At 39.4% G+C, this 19,623-nt stretch overlaps 1 protein-coding gene across 1 annotated transcript in view; it reads right to left on the bottom strand.

The window, feature by feature from the left end:
* Positions 1-4,027, bottom strand: part of LOC143285305 (uncharacterized) — a 9,498-nt gene extending 5,471 nt beyond the window's left edge. The window contains exon 1 of the mRNA XM_076592569.1: positions 3,976-4,027. Coding sequence (XP_076448684.1) covers positions 3,976-4,027 — 52 coding nt within the window. The remainder of the gene's footprint in view (positions 1-3,975) is intronic.
* Positions 4,028-19,623: the final 15,596 nt, after the last annotated feature.

The following is a 19,623-nucleotide window of genomic DNA, read 5'->3' as shown; positions in this document are numbered from 1 at the left end:
ATATTTGGATATCACAATACATAATATATTTTGTTTAAATGAGCGATTGTTGGTTAAAACAGTAACACTGTTATCCCAATCTCCGTTATAGCTGTCTCATTCTATTTCATTTATTGTCTTGTGGCTGACATGAGGTAATGGTTCTGGTTTCACTTTTAAAATAAGAATAGGCCTCTGCTACTATACTACTACTACTACTACCACAACTACTACTTCTACTACTACTACTACTACTAATGATGATGATGATGATACTTATAATCATAATGATTATACTTGTAATGATAACATTTTGTTAGAGCAATCAAAACAAAACACAGAGTAGTGAAGGCATGTGTTCACATAATTTTTTAATATATATATATATATATTTTTAGACATTTACTGATAGTGGATTATTGTTTGTAATCAATAGTGGATCTATTGTTGTTGCTGCTTGCACTGTGGTTGTTGTTTTAATCCGGTTGGTTGGGCAGCTGTTTCTGATTTGGTTGACACCACAATGATTAATGTAAGATCACATTAAGACAGTCATTCCTGAAGACAAAACGTGTTCATACCCAGTGTGCATAAAATTGGATGAATAAACAGATAATTGAATAGAGAAAAAATAGATTGATAATGATAATAATAATGATGATGATGATAATGATAATAACAACAACAATAATAATAATAATAATAGTAATAACAATAATGATGATGATGATTATGATAACAACAACAACAAAACAACAACAACAACAACAATAATGATAATATTATTATTATTATTATTATTATTATTATTATTATAAATAATTGAATAAATAAGTTGATATAATGGAAACAAACTGATTGAAATTAAGAAGAAGAAGAATTGTCGTTGTTGTTAGTATTGTAAATAAGTAAACAGGTAAATGAATAAAATAGATAAATAAATAAATAAATGAATAAATAGATAAAGTGATATAATGGAAGCAAACAGATTTGTTAATAAAATTCAAAGGTAAAAAACTGCACTGTAAAAGAACCCGTGAAGAATTTTGCATTGGGAAAAGTTGTTTTGCTTGAAGTATTTTTGCGTCTTATTTCAACTAACTTCTGAAATCAGAAGCATGATTTATTTCATGTATCTGACGTGTGATGATCATGATGATGATAATAATGATAATAATAATAATTGTTATTATTATCGTTATTATCATTATCATTATAATAATAAGAGAAGAAGACGAGGAAGAAGAAGAAGAAGAAAAATTATATACATGTATGTGTATATGTATATATATATATATGTATATATATATATATACAGAGAGAGAGAGAAGACAAAAAACAAAACGGGAAAAAAACTATATAAACATTCTGAAGAGCCTGATAATGAAACGGTATGTGGTGTATGTTTTAACATCAGAACATTGGGCAACTACGGCCAACATCTTAATACCCAGTTTGATGCTGATCCTAATACCCAGTTTGATGCTGATCTTAATTAATACCCAGTTAAATGCTGACATGTGACCGTCTGACACAACTGCATTCTGTGGCAGTGCAGTGCATGGAAGGGACTGTGTGTTTTCACCCTGCATCCGGCAACAACAAGGGGAACAGTGAGCGTGTGCGGGGTTTGGCGTTTGTTTTCACTGGCTTTGTAATGTGAATATGATAACATTCAGAGGTCAAAAGCGCTGAACTTGAAACAGGCACGTTTATAAAAATAAAATAAAACACAAGATAATACTGTAGAAACATAAAAAAAAAGATTAAAAGGGAAAAAAAAGGTATTATACTATACACACACATTTAGACGAAATCAGAACACAAGATTACACTATACAGATACGTTCAATAGCAAACAAAAAAAGAAGACGACTTAAAAAAAACAAAAGCAAAAAAAAAAAAAAACAAAAAAAACAAACAGACACACATAGAATAGAATAGAACACCAGATAACTGCCGTGTATCCTGTACACAGCTGGATAAACTGGATAATTCTGTTCATAATCTGCAATGTGTATGTAATGCACATAGTAATAGGATCCTCCGTTTTCCAGATCAATTACACGAATACTGTGAAAGTGCCATGTGTCTTATTTCTGCAAACTGATGTTTATTAAAATCAAACAATATAAAAAAAAAAAAAAAAAAAAATGAAAAGGTCAGAGACTCGATTTTATTTTGTTTTACATTTGTCAAACAAGAAAACGCTTGGCAAATATATTTTTTCTTAAAGGTCGAAAATGTCAACCCTTTTGAATAACATCATTACCAAACAAAACTAGTTCAACATTAATTTTAGTCTTTTGTTGTTTTCAGATAGTTTTCCGTTTTCTCTTTCAATGCCCTCTCTACTGTTTAGCTACTAACCAGAAACATTGCATTGTGGGGAAATGTAGCAGATGATCAGTAAAGCATTTTTACAGCATATCTCTGATGCTTCGTACATGAAAAAGTAGACATTTCAGTAACTGCGCGCAAATGTAGCAAATGATCAGTGAAGCATTTTTTACAGCATATCTCTGATGTCTCGTACAAACTACGTGTTAGGTGCATATCTGTTATGCATGTGTGTGTGAATGTGTGAATGTGTATCTGTTGTTGTTTTTTGTTTGTTTTTTTTACACATTTATTTGCTTATTTATCATCATTGTTGTCTTATTTATTTATTTATTTTATTTATTTATTTATCTATTTATTTATTTATTTTATTTTCATTATTATTAATATATATATATTAATTATTATTATTTATTTTTTTATTTTTTTATTTTTTTATTTTTTCTCAAGGCCTGGCAAAGCGCGTTGGGTTACGCTGCTGGTCAGGCATCTATTGGTGTAGCGTATATGGATTTGTCCGAACGCAGTGACGCCTCCTTGAGCTACTGAAACTGAAACTGAAAACTGATGTCTCGTACATGAAAAAGTAGACCTTTCAGTTTTGGCAAGATTGTGTAGAGTTTGTGAAGTGGACACACAGCGTGTCTTAGGACTGGCGTTGATGGCCCACAGTTTTAGTTTTTGACCCATGGGTTTGTATGTACCCCGTGACAGGGCCACACCTCAGGATCACGGTGTAAGTGTGCGTGCCAGCTGTGTGGATCAGTCATGGTAGTGTCTGGCTTGTCTGCTGACTGGTCGTTCACAGTTCGCTTCAGTCTGTTGACATGAGATTTTTTGGTTTTTATTTTATTTTATTATTATTATTTTTATTTTAATCTCCGTGTGACTGGTTTCAGTTTTAACTCTTTCCATACGAACGGCGAAAGAGACGACGTTAACAGCGTTTCACCCCAATTACCATCATCAAAATATTGCAAGCGGAAGGCTCTTATACTGAAGAGGTGAATGTTGACAAAGAATACAATTCTGACGACGGAAGCTAAAGGTTGGGTCATTCAGACACATTCATATATATATGTATGTATGTGTAAACACCCAACAAATAACAATGACCAAACCAGCAACAACACTGTCAGCTAAAACACTAACAACCTCAAACATCGCGAACTATATTATGTGGCCCCGGGAGGCCAAGCACCACAAGACGTAGCGATATAAGCCTCAGTGATACAGTGATGCTCTACAACCCACTTCTCTTCCAAATCCTCTGCCGCATCCTCTCCCTCCCTGCCTCGTTGCTGCAGAAGATCGATAATCCCCCCCCACCCCACCCCTTCCCCTTACCATCCCCCTCTTTCACCCTCCTTCCTCTATCTCACTGCCGCGCAGTGGTGGTGATCATTGGCGCTAACATTCGACTAGAGCGTCAATTAGGGGCTTGAACAAACACTTGGTTAATTAGACGAGGGTTGGCCTGGAGGGCTTGAGCGTGCGTGTAAGAGAGGAGTGTGTGTGAGGGGGGAGGGAGGTTAGGGTGCGGAGTTGAGGGGGTGAATAGCGCCCCGTTCCCTCTGCCGCAGTGATTTGCTGGAAGCTGTTTGACTTCCGTGTGTGTCCATGTGTTTGTGGTGTGTCCCACGATGGTCCCTGTACTGTCCTCATCTTGTCGGTCATTGTCCTCGTCGTCATGTCCCTTGGTAGTCATTGTTCAGTCGCCATGTCCCTGACTGTCATTGTTCAGTCGCCATGTCCCTTGGTAGTCATTGTTCAGTCGTCATGTCCCTGACTGTCATTGTTCTGTCATGTCCCTGACTGTCATTGTTCTGTCGTCATGTCCCTGACTGTCATTGTTCTGTCGTCATGTTCCTGACATTGTCATTGTTCTGTCGTCATGTCCCTGACATTGTCATTGTTCTGTCGTCATGTTCCTGATCACGTCATTGTTCTGTCGTCATGTTCCTGACCACGTCATTGTTCTGTCGGCATGTCCCTGACAACGTCATTGTTCTGTCGTCATGTCCCTGACCACGTCATTGTTCTGTCGGCATGTCCCTGACAACGTCATTGTTCTGTCGTCATGTCCCTGACCACGTCATTGTTCTGTCGGCATGTCCCTGACAACGTCATTGTTCTGTCGTCATGTCCCTGACATTGTCATTGTTCTGTCGTCATGTCTCTGATCACGTCATTGTTCTGTCACGTCATTCAAAGCCACCGCGCTCTTCATGCTGCCACTGCTGAGTGGAATTTACTGACGGTGTCAGTGACCTCCCTTTGATGTCCTAATCACTTATATTTGTGACGTTCTCATAACGTTCACCAGTGTTAATGTCACTGTCACCGTACTCAGCCTTGGCATTGTGACAATACCCAATTACTGTCTTGTCAAATAGAGAGGGGGGCGGGGAGGGGGGGTGAGCCCAACCCCAACCCCTTTCCTAACATTACAGCAACATTAATTGATATGATAGAAGTTTTTGATGTCTGCGTGTCGTCATTGTTGTCTGGGGTTCCAAGTTAACGTTGTCAGCAGAGCTCCGATGTTGACACTTTTCCCTTGGCCAGCTTGACATGCTGTAGCGTGGTGTCAGTGTTAGTGTGAGTGCACTGTCAGACAGGTACCCCCCCCCAACCCCCCATCCCCACCCCCACCCCCAACCCACACGAATCTCCGACACATCCCCAATTTCCTGGGGAAGTTTACCTCTCTTGGCCATACTACTTTTGATGGGCGTAGAATATATATGTATGTATGTATGTGGAGAGCGACCCGAATTTCACACACATAAATGTATTCTGACCAAAAACAAAACAAAACAAAAACACTACAATACAAACATATTTTGATTATATGTTTGGTCAAATCGAAATATCTGACAGAGGATCCAGTTTAATGGTATGTTGATTTTTTTTTTAAATAGAATAAAACGATGTAATTGATATGTGTTTGCAAAAACGAAAAAAAAAAAAGCCAGGAAACGGATGATGATCTAGTCAACATATACATGGCTTCTAACAACTCTGACTGAAATAAACCAAATAAGCTGAGCGTCGACATTAGATTTATGCTTCAAATAAATTATTTAAAAAAAACTATTAAAAAGGAAGAAAAAAAAAGAAGAAAACCCCCAACCAAATGGTCAAATTGAACTATATAATTATCAGTTCGTTTGCAGCGCTTAAATGATAGGAAAAAGAGAACATACATGAAGAACTAGATTATAGATCAATGTGATAATGCCATAACGAACAATGAAGAAAAAAGCACAGCCACTAATGTAGTCAAGTACATTGCAGTAGTAAAGCAGTAGAGCCTACGTGATTTTACTTCCGTGCTATGTGACGAGCAGCTATTGGCAGACTTGTGTGCAAGCCGGGATGGGTACGTTCTTCTGTCGTACAAGTAACGAAAGGCCATGAGTTTGTCTCTGTGGACACACACCATGACAGACAAAAAGCAGAATTTCAAAGACACATCTCACACGATTATGGTCTGAATGTTTTTAAGTTCGCCATGCAGCTGATCATTTGTCGGAACTCTGTAATTTATGAATGTATAAACTTTTTTTTTTTTAATTACTGAGGTGGGAGGGTTGACGTACCATCGATGAGCCGAATCATCGTTATCATTATCAGTATTATTATCATTATTATTGTTATCGCCATCATAATTATTGAAAATCGCATAGCGCCTATCTTTCATCTACCTGAGCAGACTGACAGCTGATTTTAGGCGCTCATCATTCGTTTCCTGTGTCATTCAGCCAGGCTTTAAACCACGCGCACGCATACACATGTATGTAAGAGTGGATTTGTCTTCAGAATTACTAGGAACAACTCTTTTTGCTGCCGTAGGTTTCTTTAACGTGAGCGCATTGGGTTATTCTGCTGGTCAGGCATCCGCCAAGCGGATGTGGTGTAGCGTATATGGATTTGTCCGAACGCAGTGAGAAACTGTAACTTAAAACTAACGTGAGCATGAGATGAACGGTTTTTTTGTTTTGTTTTGTTTTTTAAAAATTAATTACATATATATAATACACCACAGAACAATGCTGCTTTGGCGTGCTGTCAGTTGTCTGTATCAAAATACGTTGGTTTGCTTCCTTCTGTGACCAGTGTATAGCGATGAAGTTGTTCAAACTGACTTTTCTTTTCTGTTCTGTTTCGTTTTGCCATGCGTGTTCTAGATTTTTAAATGTAACCGAACAAATTATAGATACTTTTAGGCAGATATTCAAACACATGTAAGACTATTTACAAATTATAGATACATATACGGCAGATATTTAAACATAGTTAAGACTATTTACAAACAAATTATAGATACTTGTAAGGCAGATATTAAAACATATTGAAGACTATTTACAATCTTGTCCTCAAAGGGAAAATTGATTATGTTCACTTTCTTTATTTTGCCACTAGCATAAGAAGAATTACCACCCACCCAACTAAATAATGAGAAAAAGATAAGTTATCCACAGAACAAAGGGGCACGTATTATCAAGGTAAAATTGGGCACGGGTGTATTCCAAAAGTGACAGCTTAACCACAGCCTTGGCTGTAAGCCGTGAATAAAACAGGACATGCTTCAAAGCCTGAGCTCAAAGGAGAACGTGGATAACAACCCAAGTGTAGACTTTCAAATCGGCAGCATGCTCACACAGGTGTATAATATAATACAGGCAGCCTTTTAAATGACACGGGTAGTTTATTTCCAGCGTCAGTTGGCTTTAGAGCGCAGCTGAATGCAAGAACCACCGAGAGATAAAAAGCGTATAAATGGCTTTAGGACAGAATACCATCTCAGCTGGTGATATAAACGTCGAAAGATTTAGAAACAAAAAGCAAGAAGACAAAATAAGCAAGCCCTATCATAAATAATGTGTGTGTGTGTGTGTGTGTGTGTGTGTGTGTGTGTGTGTATTTCATACATCGAGTCGACAAAGACTACTTTAGTCAGGTAAAGACGCAAAAAGATCATGTGAACATCATGGGGTGATTCATGAATCATGTTTCATGATGAAAAAAGAGATAATAGTACGGAAAACAATTAACACCAAAATAAATAAATTATGCACCAATTAATGAATGAAATACTGGCTGGCCACTATCTGATTTATCAACACTATATTATACCGATGGCAAACTACATTTCCGACTGAATGTATTATTTGAATACACATGTAAAATAATTCATCATTATTTAATGGAGGGGGGGTGGGGGGGGGGGAGGGGCAAGCCGGTAACTAAATAATTTGTTATTTCTATACTTAATGAGGGGGGTGGGGGGATGTTGGGGGCAACAAGCCGGTAACTAAATAATTTGTTATTTCTATACTTAATGAGGGGGGTGGGGGGATGTTGGGGGCAACAAGCCGGTAACTAAATAATGTGTGATGACTATACTGAACGCGTGTGAAACACTGACCGATATCAATTAATGCAAAATCTGGCGGATTCAGTGCCAAGCTCGAAAGATAATCTACGAAAATAACTGATTTATAATTCATGAATTTTATGATTAAATCATTTATGATTAATAAATTTCATGATTATATATATATATATATATATATATATATATATATATGTGTGTGTGTGTGTGTGTGTGTGTGTGTGTGTATATTAGCATCAACCGTGATGGTCATCTGGGTGGGGTTTTGAGGTCTTTTTTCCACACATAATGGAACATGTACACAATTCATATTATTAGATTATGCTCACCATAGATCTGTACACTACAGCAAAGCAATACAAATTCTCAACAATACAATCTGAATAACTGACGGGGACAGTTTTAATTGGAGTCCACAAACAAACTCAAAATGAAGAAAAATATGAAAGAACTCCAAATAAAACATTCAGACTCAAAATTTGTAATGGAAATTTTTTATTTTTTATTTATTTATTTTTTTTTTTTTTAAATATTAATCCATGATCTCTCACCCCCATTCTCTGAAGATGAAATTTGGTTGTAATTAAATAGGAACAGAGTAAACATGACGATGGTGATGGTGCTGGTGGCAATATTGTCATTGTTTTGTTGTTGTTTTATAATGGGTTGTAATTAAATAGGAACAGAGTAAACATGACGATGGTGATGGTGCTGGTGGCAATATTGTCATTGTTTTGTTGTTGTTTTATAATGGTTGTAATTAAAAAGGAACATAGTAAACATGACGATGGTGATGGTGCTGGTGGCACTATTGTCATTGTTTTGTTGTTGTTGTTTTATAATGGTTGTAATTAAATAGGAACAGAGTAAACATGACGATGGTGATGGTGGCACTATTGTCATTCTTTTGTTGTTGTTGTTTTATAATGGTTGTAATTAAAAAGGAATATAGTAAACATGGTGATGGTGCTGGTGGCAATATTGTCATTGTTTTGTTGTTGTTTTATAATGGTTGTAATTAAAAAGGAACATAGTAAACATGATGATGGTGCTGGTGGTAATATTGTCATTGTTTTGTTGTTGTTTTATAATGGTTGTAATTAAATAGGAACAGAGTAAACATGACGATGGTGATGGTGCTGGTGGCAATATTGTCATTGTTTTGTTGTTGTTGTTTTATAATTGTTGTCGCTTCAAACTATAGTGGCGAAAAGTGCTCAACGCCACTGAGTCACATCGTGATCGCAGTATCATTTTATCTTGACATTTAATTGTCAGTTAACTGGTATGGAACTGAAGAGGACTTGTCCTCACTCGAAGATAAGTTTCATCTATTGATTGGATTTTTTTTTTTTTTAATCAAAAGCAGTTTCTATAACATATAAAAATTATATGTAAGCTGACACGCATGGGTGCGTGTATTTTATCATTCTTTGAGTTGATTTTATGTCTTACTGTTCGCATTCAGTGCAGTGCTTTCTTTATATTAAAAAAAAAATTGAATAAATGATTGATGTCTTTTTTCTTCTTCTTCTTCTTCTTCTTTTTTTTTTATACGGCATTTCATCTTCGTGTAGTAGACGATCACCTTTTAGCAGGGAACCACACACTGACTTTTTGCGAGGTGCCTTTTCTTTCTTTCTTTCTTTCTTTCTTTCCTTTAAACATTGTTTTTAGTGAACAGCATGATAAGTTGTGGCCTTTATTTGTTTGTTTATTAGTTTATTTATTCGTCGATTCAGTTATCTAGCTATATCTTTAACATTCGCTGGCTGCATGGTCATAATTCCTTGTCCATTTGTCCATATATATATGTGTATATATATATATATATATATATATATATATATATATATATATATATATGTGTGTGTGTGTGTGTGTGTGTGTGTGTGTGTATGTATATATATATATATATATATATATATATATATATATATATATATATATATATATATATATATATATATATATATATATACAGAGAATAGTGGAGGAAAGTAGTGCAGGTTACAACTAAGCAACCCATCGTTATTTCAAAATAACTTTTAATAGGTCAAAAAGAGAAATGGAAATTGATAATCTTTCACACACTGCAACTACATGAGGGCCACTTGAATTATTATTATTATTATTATTGTTATTGTTATTATTATCAGCATTTATGCCTAATCTTGAAATAAGCCATAGGCGTTTACAAATAGAAAACAACAACAACAACAACAACAAGGAACAACAACAACAACAAAAAACACTTAAATATAAAAAAGGTAACACTGAACACAAGATACAAAACATTAAACCATTCACCACCACTCCTCACAGACACCCCCCGAAACATACACACAACGCGCACAAACACGCGCGCGCGCACGCACGCACGCACGCACGCACACACACACACACACACACACAGACGTCACAGTACATAATCATAAATTGTACACAATCAAAAAATACAACCTACAAATTCTGAAACTCTCAAAGTCACTCACATACTGATAGTCATTTTAATTTTAGGAACTTACTACTTAAAAGGCAGATAGCTGTATTTAGATTGATTTTTAATCACCCGATGTTGACTAGTTTTTGTACCCCTTGTATTGCCATTTGTCATTAAAGTCCCCTGTTAAAAAACATGAAGAAAAAAAAGAGCGATTTATGACTTATAAAGACTTCAGACTTAGTAACAAGTTGGCAAGTCACAGCGTGAAAGGAAACTGAAAATGGATGAGAACTATTATACTTCTTTCTAGAATGCGCACTGAACTGTGCTGTGCCGATGTCGTAGCGCTTTGTCACAGGGTAGAACCATGATAGTGGCGATAAAGGGGTGGGAGTAGTGACAGGGTCCTATTGCACGCGACGTTGTGGTCCCAGTACATTTAGAAACCAATAATAATAATAATAATATACATTAAGAAGGCCTACATCATGCAACAGTTTGATGTCTGTCTTGTGAAACATTTAATCAAAAAAAAAAAAAATCAAATGGCAACATTACAATAAATCAAGAAAGAAAATTATGTGTATACGTATTAGTGTAGAAAATGCTGTCAAAAAAAAAAAAAAAAGGATCGGTTTCCGAAATCCCCTATTTCACCAGCCATGCTTCCGTCTCACAGATTATTGTCACAGTGTGTGTGTGTGTGTGTGTGTGAGAGAGAGAGAGAGAGAGAGAGAGAGAGACTCTTACTCGTTTGATTGCTTGCTGACTTTGCCCCAGTTCACTGTGTATTGTTTAGTGAAACACTGACAGGCTGACAGAGTTGTAATGTCCGTGTGCACGCCGCTGGGTTTAGTTCTGTTCGACATGGTTGAGTATTCCCACAATCCAAACTATTTTTCTATAGTAAATTATAAACCATCATCATCAATATTACAGATACACTTTACCAGCCCAAGTACTACACACACACACACACACACACACACACACACACACACACACGCGCGCGCGCGGTTTTGTCAATTCACCAGTACAATTTCACAACAGTTAAAAAAAAAACCAAAAAAAACAAACAAACAAAAAACAGCCATTAATTGTTTGCTCATTACTCTGTGGTTACGTTCCTACCCGTATAATACATGTAATCGGCTTTATAGAGAACCACATTTTCAGTGTTTGTTATTTATTTTAACTTCCACGATGTAATCGAATATGTTTATGATATCTGCACAAAAATGCAAGTGTAGCGCTAGCAGTAGATGTTCTTTATTTGAATTCTTCTTTTCTGTTTTTTTCTTCTTCTTTTTTCCTCTCATATCTTTACTAAGATGTAGACCTCATACGAGATAAGCTAAAACCATATTAATGTTAATAATCCAGCGCAAAATAAGATAAAATAAACAGATGGATAAATAAATAAGCAGGTGAACATAGAGAAATGAATGAGTAAATAAATAAACGTTTGACGAAGAAGGAAAGAGATGATGATGACGACGATGATAAACTGTAAGTAGAACAGTACAAGAACTATGTGACAGTCATGATACCGTGATCGTGTTAGAAAGTGCTGTTTATCGAAGAAAATGTCAGAAAATGATGATGATAGAGAAGACGATGATGACAATGTTCATTTGTAAGTAGGGATGACATTGTGCAGCGGTAATGACAACAACAAAAAACTATGACAATGAACAACAATGACAATTGGTACAATAATGATTATGATGATGGTTATTATTATCATTATCGTTAGTATTATTATTATGACATAAACAACCATAAAATACTAACAATGCAAACGATGATGATAACGATGTACGATAACAATACTCACAAGAAAGCGGCGAACAAGGACCAGCTACTGAAGACGGCTAAAACAACTTTGTATTCACTGGAAATCTCCCACACAACCTGATCACAGACGGCAAACAGAGAGCAAGTTGGGCCGTGAGAAGAGAGAGAGGAACCCCCACACTGGCACTGAACTGATCACCGTGCAGAATCTGTGCCTGTGAGTGTGACTAAAAGGCCGGAGGTGTCAGCCTCTGTGTCACACTGACGATTGGACCGACGGGTGGAACAGGCGGCGTTATATAGACACATGCTGTCTCCGTCGCGCACTCACTCACTCACTCACTCACTGCCTCAACTGTTCAATTAGCGTCCGCTTGCCCTCATAAGGACAGCTAGCATAGAGCCGCCACCCAAGCCACACACGCTGCACTTTGTCTCTGTCTCTGTGTCTCTGTCTCCGTGGCTCCACAGCGGCCGACAGCCAGGTCCTTGTTGGTCCTACTTGTTCCAGACACTTGGCGGGTGGCCAGCACAGCCCAGCGGACCAATGAACAGGCGATCAGAGGCCAGCCTGAAAACATGGCCCGTCACAACCCGAAACATCTCTCCCCCACTTCCCCCTTCCCCTTGTGTCAAATACACAACACCCTTCCCCCCACCCACACCCTGTCTCAATCCCCCGCCTTGCTCGTTAGTCAGGAAGGGGGCGGGGCTTGTGGAAAGGGGATGAGGGTAGGGGAGCCGTTCCGCCCCGCCCCCCCAGCGTGAAGGAAAGAGGCGTGGCCAAGGCTTTGGAGTGAGGGGCGTGACGAGAGGGTTGCACAGTGGCTGACAAGGCAAGCGACCGCCGCGTGCAACTGTCTTGAGGGACAACGACAATCATTGTTGGGGACCCTGCTCCCAGCTGAGTCTGTCTGATCCCAGGACAGCTGATTGAGGTTAAAGCACGTCTTGAAGTGAAAATCACGACTGAGGACATGCTCTAAGACTGAACCGACACCGAACGAAGGACTAGCTGAATTGCCAACTGACGGTGACGCCGTCAACATGATGTCAAAGAACATTACGACCGCATTGGAGTGATGGCTAGTCGAACCCACTATGCAAAAATAACAAAACACTTGACATGCCACTACTGTCATTCTCACTGATGTTTACTGTCAGGGCCAGAAAACGCTGCGAGCTCCAAACTTTTATCGGCACTGCAATGAGGGGTTTGTTTGAAACACACACACACACACACCAGTCTCCGCACAGGAAACTGGTACATAAAGGGCGACTAGAGACTGGTTAACACTGGCGCTTTGTGGTGCAGTGTTGCAAGGACGATACACAAGCTTTCCATCTTTGAATGAAAACCCGAGTGGCGGTACATTCACACAGCTCGACAGCAAGATATCTACATGCCTGCACTCGTTAGTATTCTGTGGGTGAACCCAGAGAGTGAAGTGTGTCTGTTACATAGTCAGGAGAAGTTTCAGTTTCAGTAGCTCAAGGAGGCGTCACTGCGTTCGGACAAATCCATATACGCTACACCACATTTGCCAAGCAGATGCCTGACCAGCAGCGTAACCCAGCGCGCTTAGTCAGGCCTTGAGAAAAAAAAAGAAAAGGTGAATAAATAATAGATAAGCTTACATAAATAAATAAATAAATAATAATTATAATATAAAAAGGTAGTAGTAATGATAATAATAATAAAATAATAATAATAATAAATAAATAAGACAACAATGATGATAAATAAGCAAATAAATGTAAAACATGAAGACACACATTCACACATACACCCACACATGCATAACAGATATGCACCAAACATGCAGTAGAACAGTCAGGAGAAGAACACCCATTACCAGTCACCATGACAACCTATGACCAAGACTCCCCAGCACAGAGCAACATGACCTGAATGGTTGATGACGGTCCATCGTCAGTCATTTATACTTACCACTGTACCAACAGCAAAGTGACAGCTGTATTATCAATGGTTTCTCCAGTCAATGGGAAACCATTTACAGCTTAGTCTTTTGTGAAGGACTATGACTCTCAAACTTGGAGGCAAAATTGCACTGGCTCTTAGTGCTGCAGCCTTGTGGGCTAGTTGGCCTTTGGGAACCATCCCAACGCCGACTGTCCTAAAACCTCTTGGCCGAGAGAGTGGGTAGAATAGAATAGAATAGCCGGATTTTTTTATTGTCATGAAACCGTAAGGTTTATAAGACACAAGTGCAATGGTAAATGAATGAACGAATGAAAAACACACAATTTATCAATCAGTTAATGCGGTAAATTGCAGCAGCATTCATATGTACTTGGGTATGTACTTGGGCAAGACACTCTCCACTATACTCAAATTCTAGCCCAAATAGTCGGAACAGCAGTTGCCTCCTCTGCTGTTCTGATGGTCATAGTCGGACACGACTATCATATATATATGGTTTATGCCCGAGGTTCTTCTGTTTCTTCTTCTTCGTTTGTTCACTTTCTGCCACAGTCATTCGCGTTTTCTACTAACAAGATTTCAAGTGTAGGTTCTGATCTTTTTTTCTCTTTATTTATTTTTTTATTTTGTTACTCCCCCATTTCGGCACCGATCCAAGCCAGGGAGAACCTCTCCTTGAACCCCCACCCCCACCCCCCTCCACACCCACCAGTCTTCCCCTGACTCAGGTCTGAGAGAACAACGCTCAGGTCCTCAGTGAGACTTGTAATTCAACTTGATCCTTTGGGGAGAAGCCGTCCACTGGGTCGTTAGTCTTCAATTCGCCGTCCTAGCAGGTACCGTTCGGAGAGAACAGGATCTTCAACATGACAACCGGGTGTCAGGTCCAGTCACTGTGGCCGGGGTTGAGGCCAGGGGGTTACCCTCAGTTCGAGAGAAAGAAGGTGGCACAGTGGTTTGACACTTCTCTGCCAGTACAGTGTCCGTGAGGGTTTGGGTTCAATTCCCGTTCTTGCCCTGTCTCTCAAATTTCACTGGAAAATCAGACTGTCGAGTCACTGGTTCGGGTGAGGCGATAAACCGAGGTTCCGTTTGCTGCACACACTTGGCGCACTGAAAAAGAACCCATGACAACATAAGGGTTGTACCCTGTCAACAGTCTGTTGAAGAAACCCACTCTGTCAGGTACACAAATATATATTTGTATTTGTATTTCTTTTTATCACAACAGATTTCTCTGTGTGAAATTCGGGCTGCTCTCCCCTGGGAGAACGCGTCGCCATACTACAGCGCCACCCATTTTTTTTTTATTCGGGCTGCTCTCCCCAGGGAGAGCGCGTGGCCATACTACAGTGCCACCCATTTTTTTGTATTTTTTCCTGTGTGCAGTTTTATTTGTTTTTCCTATTGAAGTGGATTTTTCTACATAATTTTGCCAGGAACAACCCTTTTGTTGTCGCGGGTTCTTTTACGTGCGCTAAGTGCATGCTGCACTCAGGACCTCGGTTTATCGTCTCATCCGAATGACTAGCGTCCAGACCACCACTCAAGGTCGAGTGGAGGGGGAGAAAATTTCGGGGGCTGTGCCGTGATTCGAACCAGCGCGCTCAGATTCTCGCTTCCTAGGCGGACGCGTTACCTCTAGGCCATCACTCCACTGTTTGCACTCAAGGCCTGACCGAGCGCGTTGAGTCATGCTGTTGGCCAGGCATCTGCCATGCCGATGTGGTGCAGCGTATCTGGATTTGCCCGATCGCAGTAACACGTCTTTGAGAAACTGAAACTAGATTTTGAGAAGTGCGTTTCTGTTATCAACTTGCCGTTGTCCTTTTCATGAAAACTTGCAAAAGTGTGCTCCATGTTGGCCTCAGCTACTGCTGTGGCTAAAATATCAATGCAAATAATTTATTGGATTGTATTACTCTTATCTCACAACAGATATCTGTGTGTGAAACTCGGGTATTTGAAACAGGTAAACGTGAAGAGAACGTGCTTTCAGCTAACATGTTTTTTTAACGACAAGCGTCTCCTACTTAGCTCAGTGATGTCTCAAGAGTGATTTTATTTTTGAGATTTCTATTTCTTTGTTTTTAAACTTCGGAAAACGTCAGGCTATTCTGTACTGTTAACGTGAGTTAAATCACGTTGCTGTCCACACACACACACAGAACTACAGATACGGATGTTTTATTCAGTACAGGCCATGGCCCCTCATGAAGGGGTGGTGTAAACAAACATTTCAGCGATATTATATTTAGACATGTTTAATAACAAATATATGTAACCTGAAGATGAGAGAGAAAAAAACCATTCATCGTTTGTATCCCGTATTTCTAAATCACATAAAGTAATACAGTGGAACAATAAACACACACTTCACTGCATTTTGTATTTTTAACTTATAAGCATTTCTAACTTTTAAGGATTTACAAACACTCCACTGCTTTTTGTATTTCTAACTTTTAAGGCTTCACACACACTCCACTGCATTACATATTTCTAACTTTTAAGGCTTTATACAGACTCTATTACATTTTATATTTCTAACGTTTCAGGCATTACACACACTCAACTGCATTTTAAATTTCTAACTTTAAGGCCTTATACAAGTAAACTGCTAGCTGAGAAACTGCTGCCTAGAGAGAGACAGACAGACAGACAGACAGACAGACAGACAGACAGACAGACAGAGTAAAAAAGATGCAGTACTAAGACAAAAACTTCAGGTACTCGTTTTCTGGTGTGTTTTATTTTAAAAAGACTGAATCCGATTGAAAGAAAAAAAGAGCAAAAAGCAAAACAGGCAGACAGTAAGTTTGTAATTAAAAAAGAAGAAAAAAAAGACTATTTAGGGCCTCTTGAAGAAAATAGCACCAGGACTCAAAAGAAAAGTGAAAGCCATACAGAGAGATAGGATGCATTATTCAGTAAAGGCCGTGGCCCCTCGTGAAGTTGTGGTGTGGACAAGTAATTCAGAGGTAAGAATAAGCAGTGCAATGTTCACCACAGAGAGAGAGAGAACCAGATTATCTTTGGATCTTTTATATTTTATATCTTTGCTTGTATAGCCGTCTCTTTCGGACAGTAACTTGATGAACATACGTACTGAAAATGAACCATGACGTGACTGCGGAGAAATGAGAAAACCGGAAACAGTGGAGTTTTCTGGGGACGGTTTGATCATTTTCTCTCTCTAACTCACTCTCTCTGACACAATGCCTGGTCCTGAAATATTGAAATCGTCATCAGTTACATACGTCATCGCGAGGAAACCTTATCACCCGTGGAAGTTCCGAAGCCATTTTTTGTTTTCACTGCAAGGCACAAACGGAGGGCAGATTTAATCGCGCTGGTAATAATGCAAGCTCACAGCTTGAGCTGAAATAGAAAATCACCAACAGAGAGGCCAGCAAAATGTGAAAGATTCATGCTGCAACAAAGACCTTGTTTATTGTGCTTCACGAGGTAATTACTGTTTTAACAAAAGCTGAAATTGTCACACAGTTTTAGTGACATACAAAAAAACAAAACAAAGGCTCATCTGCAGAAGTTGTAAACGTAGATAGAAAAAAAATGGGTATCTATGGATGGTGGGTTGATTTTCTGACAGTGTTTATTCAGAACAACTTCCCTTTTTTTTCTTTTTTTTGTTGTTGTTGTTGTTGTCAACTCTTCAGACCTAACAACTTGGCACGGCAGTCATTCAATTTAAGCCTGCTTTTGCCTTTTAGAGGAAGGTTGCGGAATGGTTAAGACACTTACCTGCCAGACCGTGAGGGTCTGGGTTCGATTCCCGGTCTCGCCATTTCTCAGTTTGACTGGAAAATCGACGGGTGCAATAGTTGAGTGGTTAAAGCGTTGGACTTTGAATCTGAGGGTCCCAGATTCGAATCACGGTGACGGCGCCTGGTGGGTAAAGGGTGGAGATTTTTACGATCTCCAAGGTCAACATATGTGCAGACCTGCTAGTGTCTGAACCCCCTTCGTGTGTATAAGCAAGTAGAACATCAAATATGCACGTTAAAGATGCTGTAACCCATGTCAGCGTTCGGTGGGCTATGGAAACAAGAACATACCCAGCATGCACACCCCCGAAAGCGGAGCATGGCTGCCTATAATGGCGGGGTAAAAACGGTCATACACGTAAAAGCCCATTCGTGTGCATACGAGTGAACGTGGGAGTTGCAGCCCACGAACGAAGAAGACGACGACTGGAAAATCAGACTGTGTCTGGTCATTGGAACTGGACGCTAAACAGAGGTCCTATGTGCAGCACTCACTTGGCGCACTGAAAAAAAAGTACCCATGGCAACGTAAGTATTGTCCCGTGGTAAAATTCTGTAGAAGAAACTGAAAGCGCCTTTGCCGCAATGAGACAATTTCCACAATTCAAGTGATTTTTTTTTTTTTTTTTTTGATTGCCTGTGTGCTCAAAGAGCACAACGACCTGTGTAAAATGAAAATTCTTTGCTGGCGAAAAAAAAAACTTAAAAGAGAGAGAGAGAAAAAAAAGAAAGAAACACATAAGTTCTAGCCAAAACCGGGTTAGTTTCATTTCTTAGTTATATATTATTATTGTTGTTACTTACCTACCCCCTCTCCCCCTTCCTCCCTCCCCCCACGCCCCCAAACACATGAATTTCCTTGATTCAGAATAAAATCATGTCGGTCAGTGGCACTCTGTAATATGCATGTCTCGAAATCTTCGTCTGCGTACTTGTCGACCTGTCTAAAGGTCTGTCACAGAGAGAGAGAGAGGGAGGGAGAGACAGAGAGAGAGGGAGAGAAAGAAAGAGAGAGAGAGAGAACACTATCTGGAAGAGTCTGGGTTGGTTTGTTTTATATCCCGAACACGTACACACACACACACACACACACACACACACACACACACACACACACACACACACCTGTATGATAAAGACCACACCACACCTTATTTATTCAAAAGCCAAAAATGAAGGTATTAATATTCAAGCAGGTTGCTTTCCAACAGGATAGTTAACCGCGAGAGGCCCCGTCAAGGATGCTGCCATCTGAAACGTGCTTTGACAAGAACGACAGTGTGTGTGTGTGTGTGTGTGTGCGCGCGCGCATGTGTGTGTGTGATTTTATTTCATCGATGTGCAACCTGTCTCGGTGGCGTAGTGGTTGGTGTCACAGAGCATCGAAAAATAGTGGGTTTGAACATCGTCAGAAGTTATATTATGGGATATGTCGACACCAACCCGTTCCTGTGCTCAGTGCTCAGTTTGTTCCATGATGAGTCCATCACAATGACAGGGACCACACAGCTGAGCCATGTTACTGTGCTCAGTGCTCAGTTTGTTCCGTGATTAGCTCCAGCACAATGACAGGGACCACACAGCTGAGCCATGTTACTGTGCTCAGTGCTCAGTTTGTTCCGTGATGAGTCCAGCACAATGACATGGACCACACAGCTGAGCCATGTTACTGTGCTCAGTGCTCAGTTTGTTCCGTGATTAGCTCCAGCACAATGACATGGACCACACAGCTGAGCCATGTTACTGTGCTCAATGCTCAGTTTGTTCCGTGATGAGCTCCAGCATCATATAATGACAGGGACCACACAGCTGAGCCATGTTACTATGCTCAGTGCTCAGTTTGTTCCGTGATGAGTCCAGCACAATGACATGGACCACACAGCTGAGCCATGTTACTATGCTCAGTGCTCAGTTTGTTAATAATAATAAT

This window comes from Babylonia areolata, chromosome 8 (assembly GCF_041734735.1).
Source record: "Babylonia areolata isolate BAREFJ2019XMU chromosome 8, ASM4173473v1, whole genome shotgun sequence".
Lineage (NCBI taxonomy): Eukaryota > Metazoa > Mollusca > Gastropoda > Neogastropoda > Buccinidae > Babylonia > Babylonia areolata.
The sequence above is the reverse complement of the archived record's forward strand: the minus strand, read 5'-3'. Positions and strand labels throughout refer to the sequence as shown.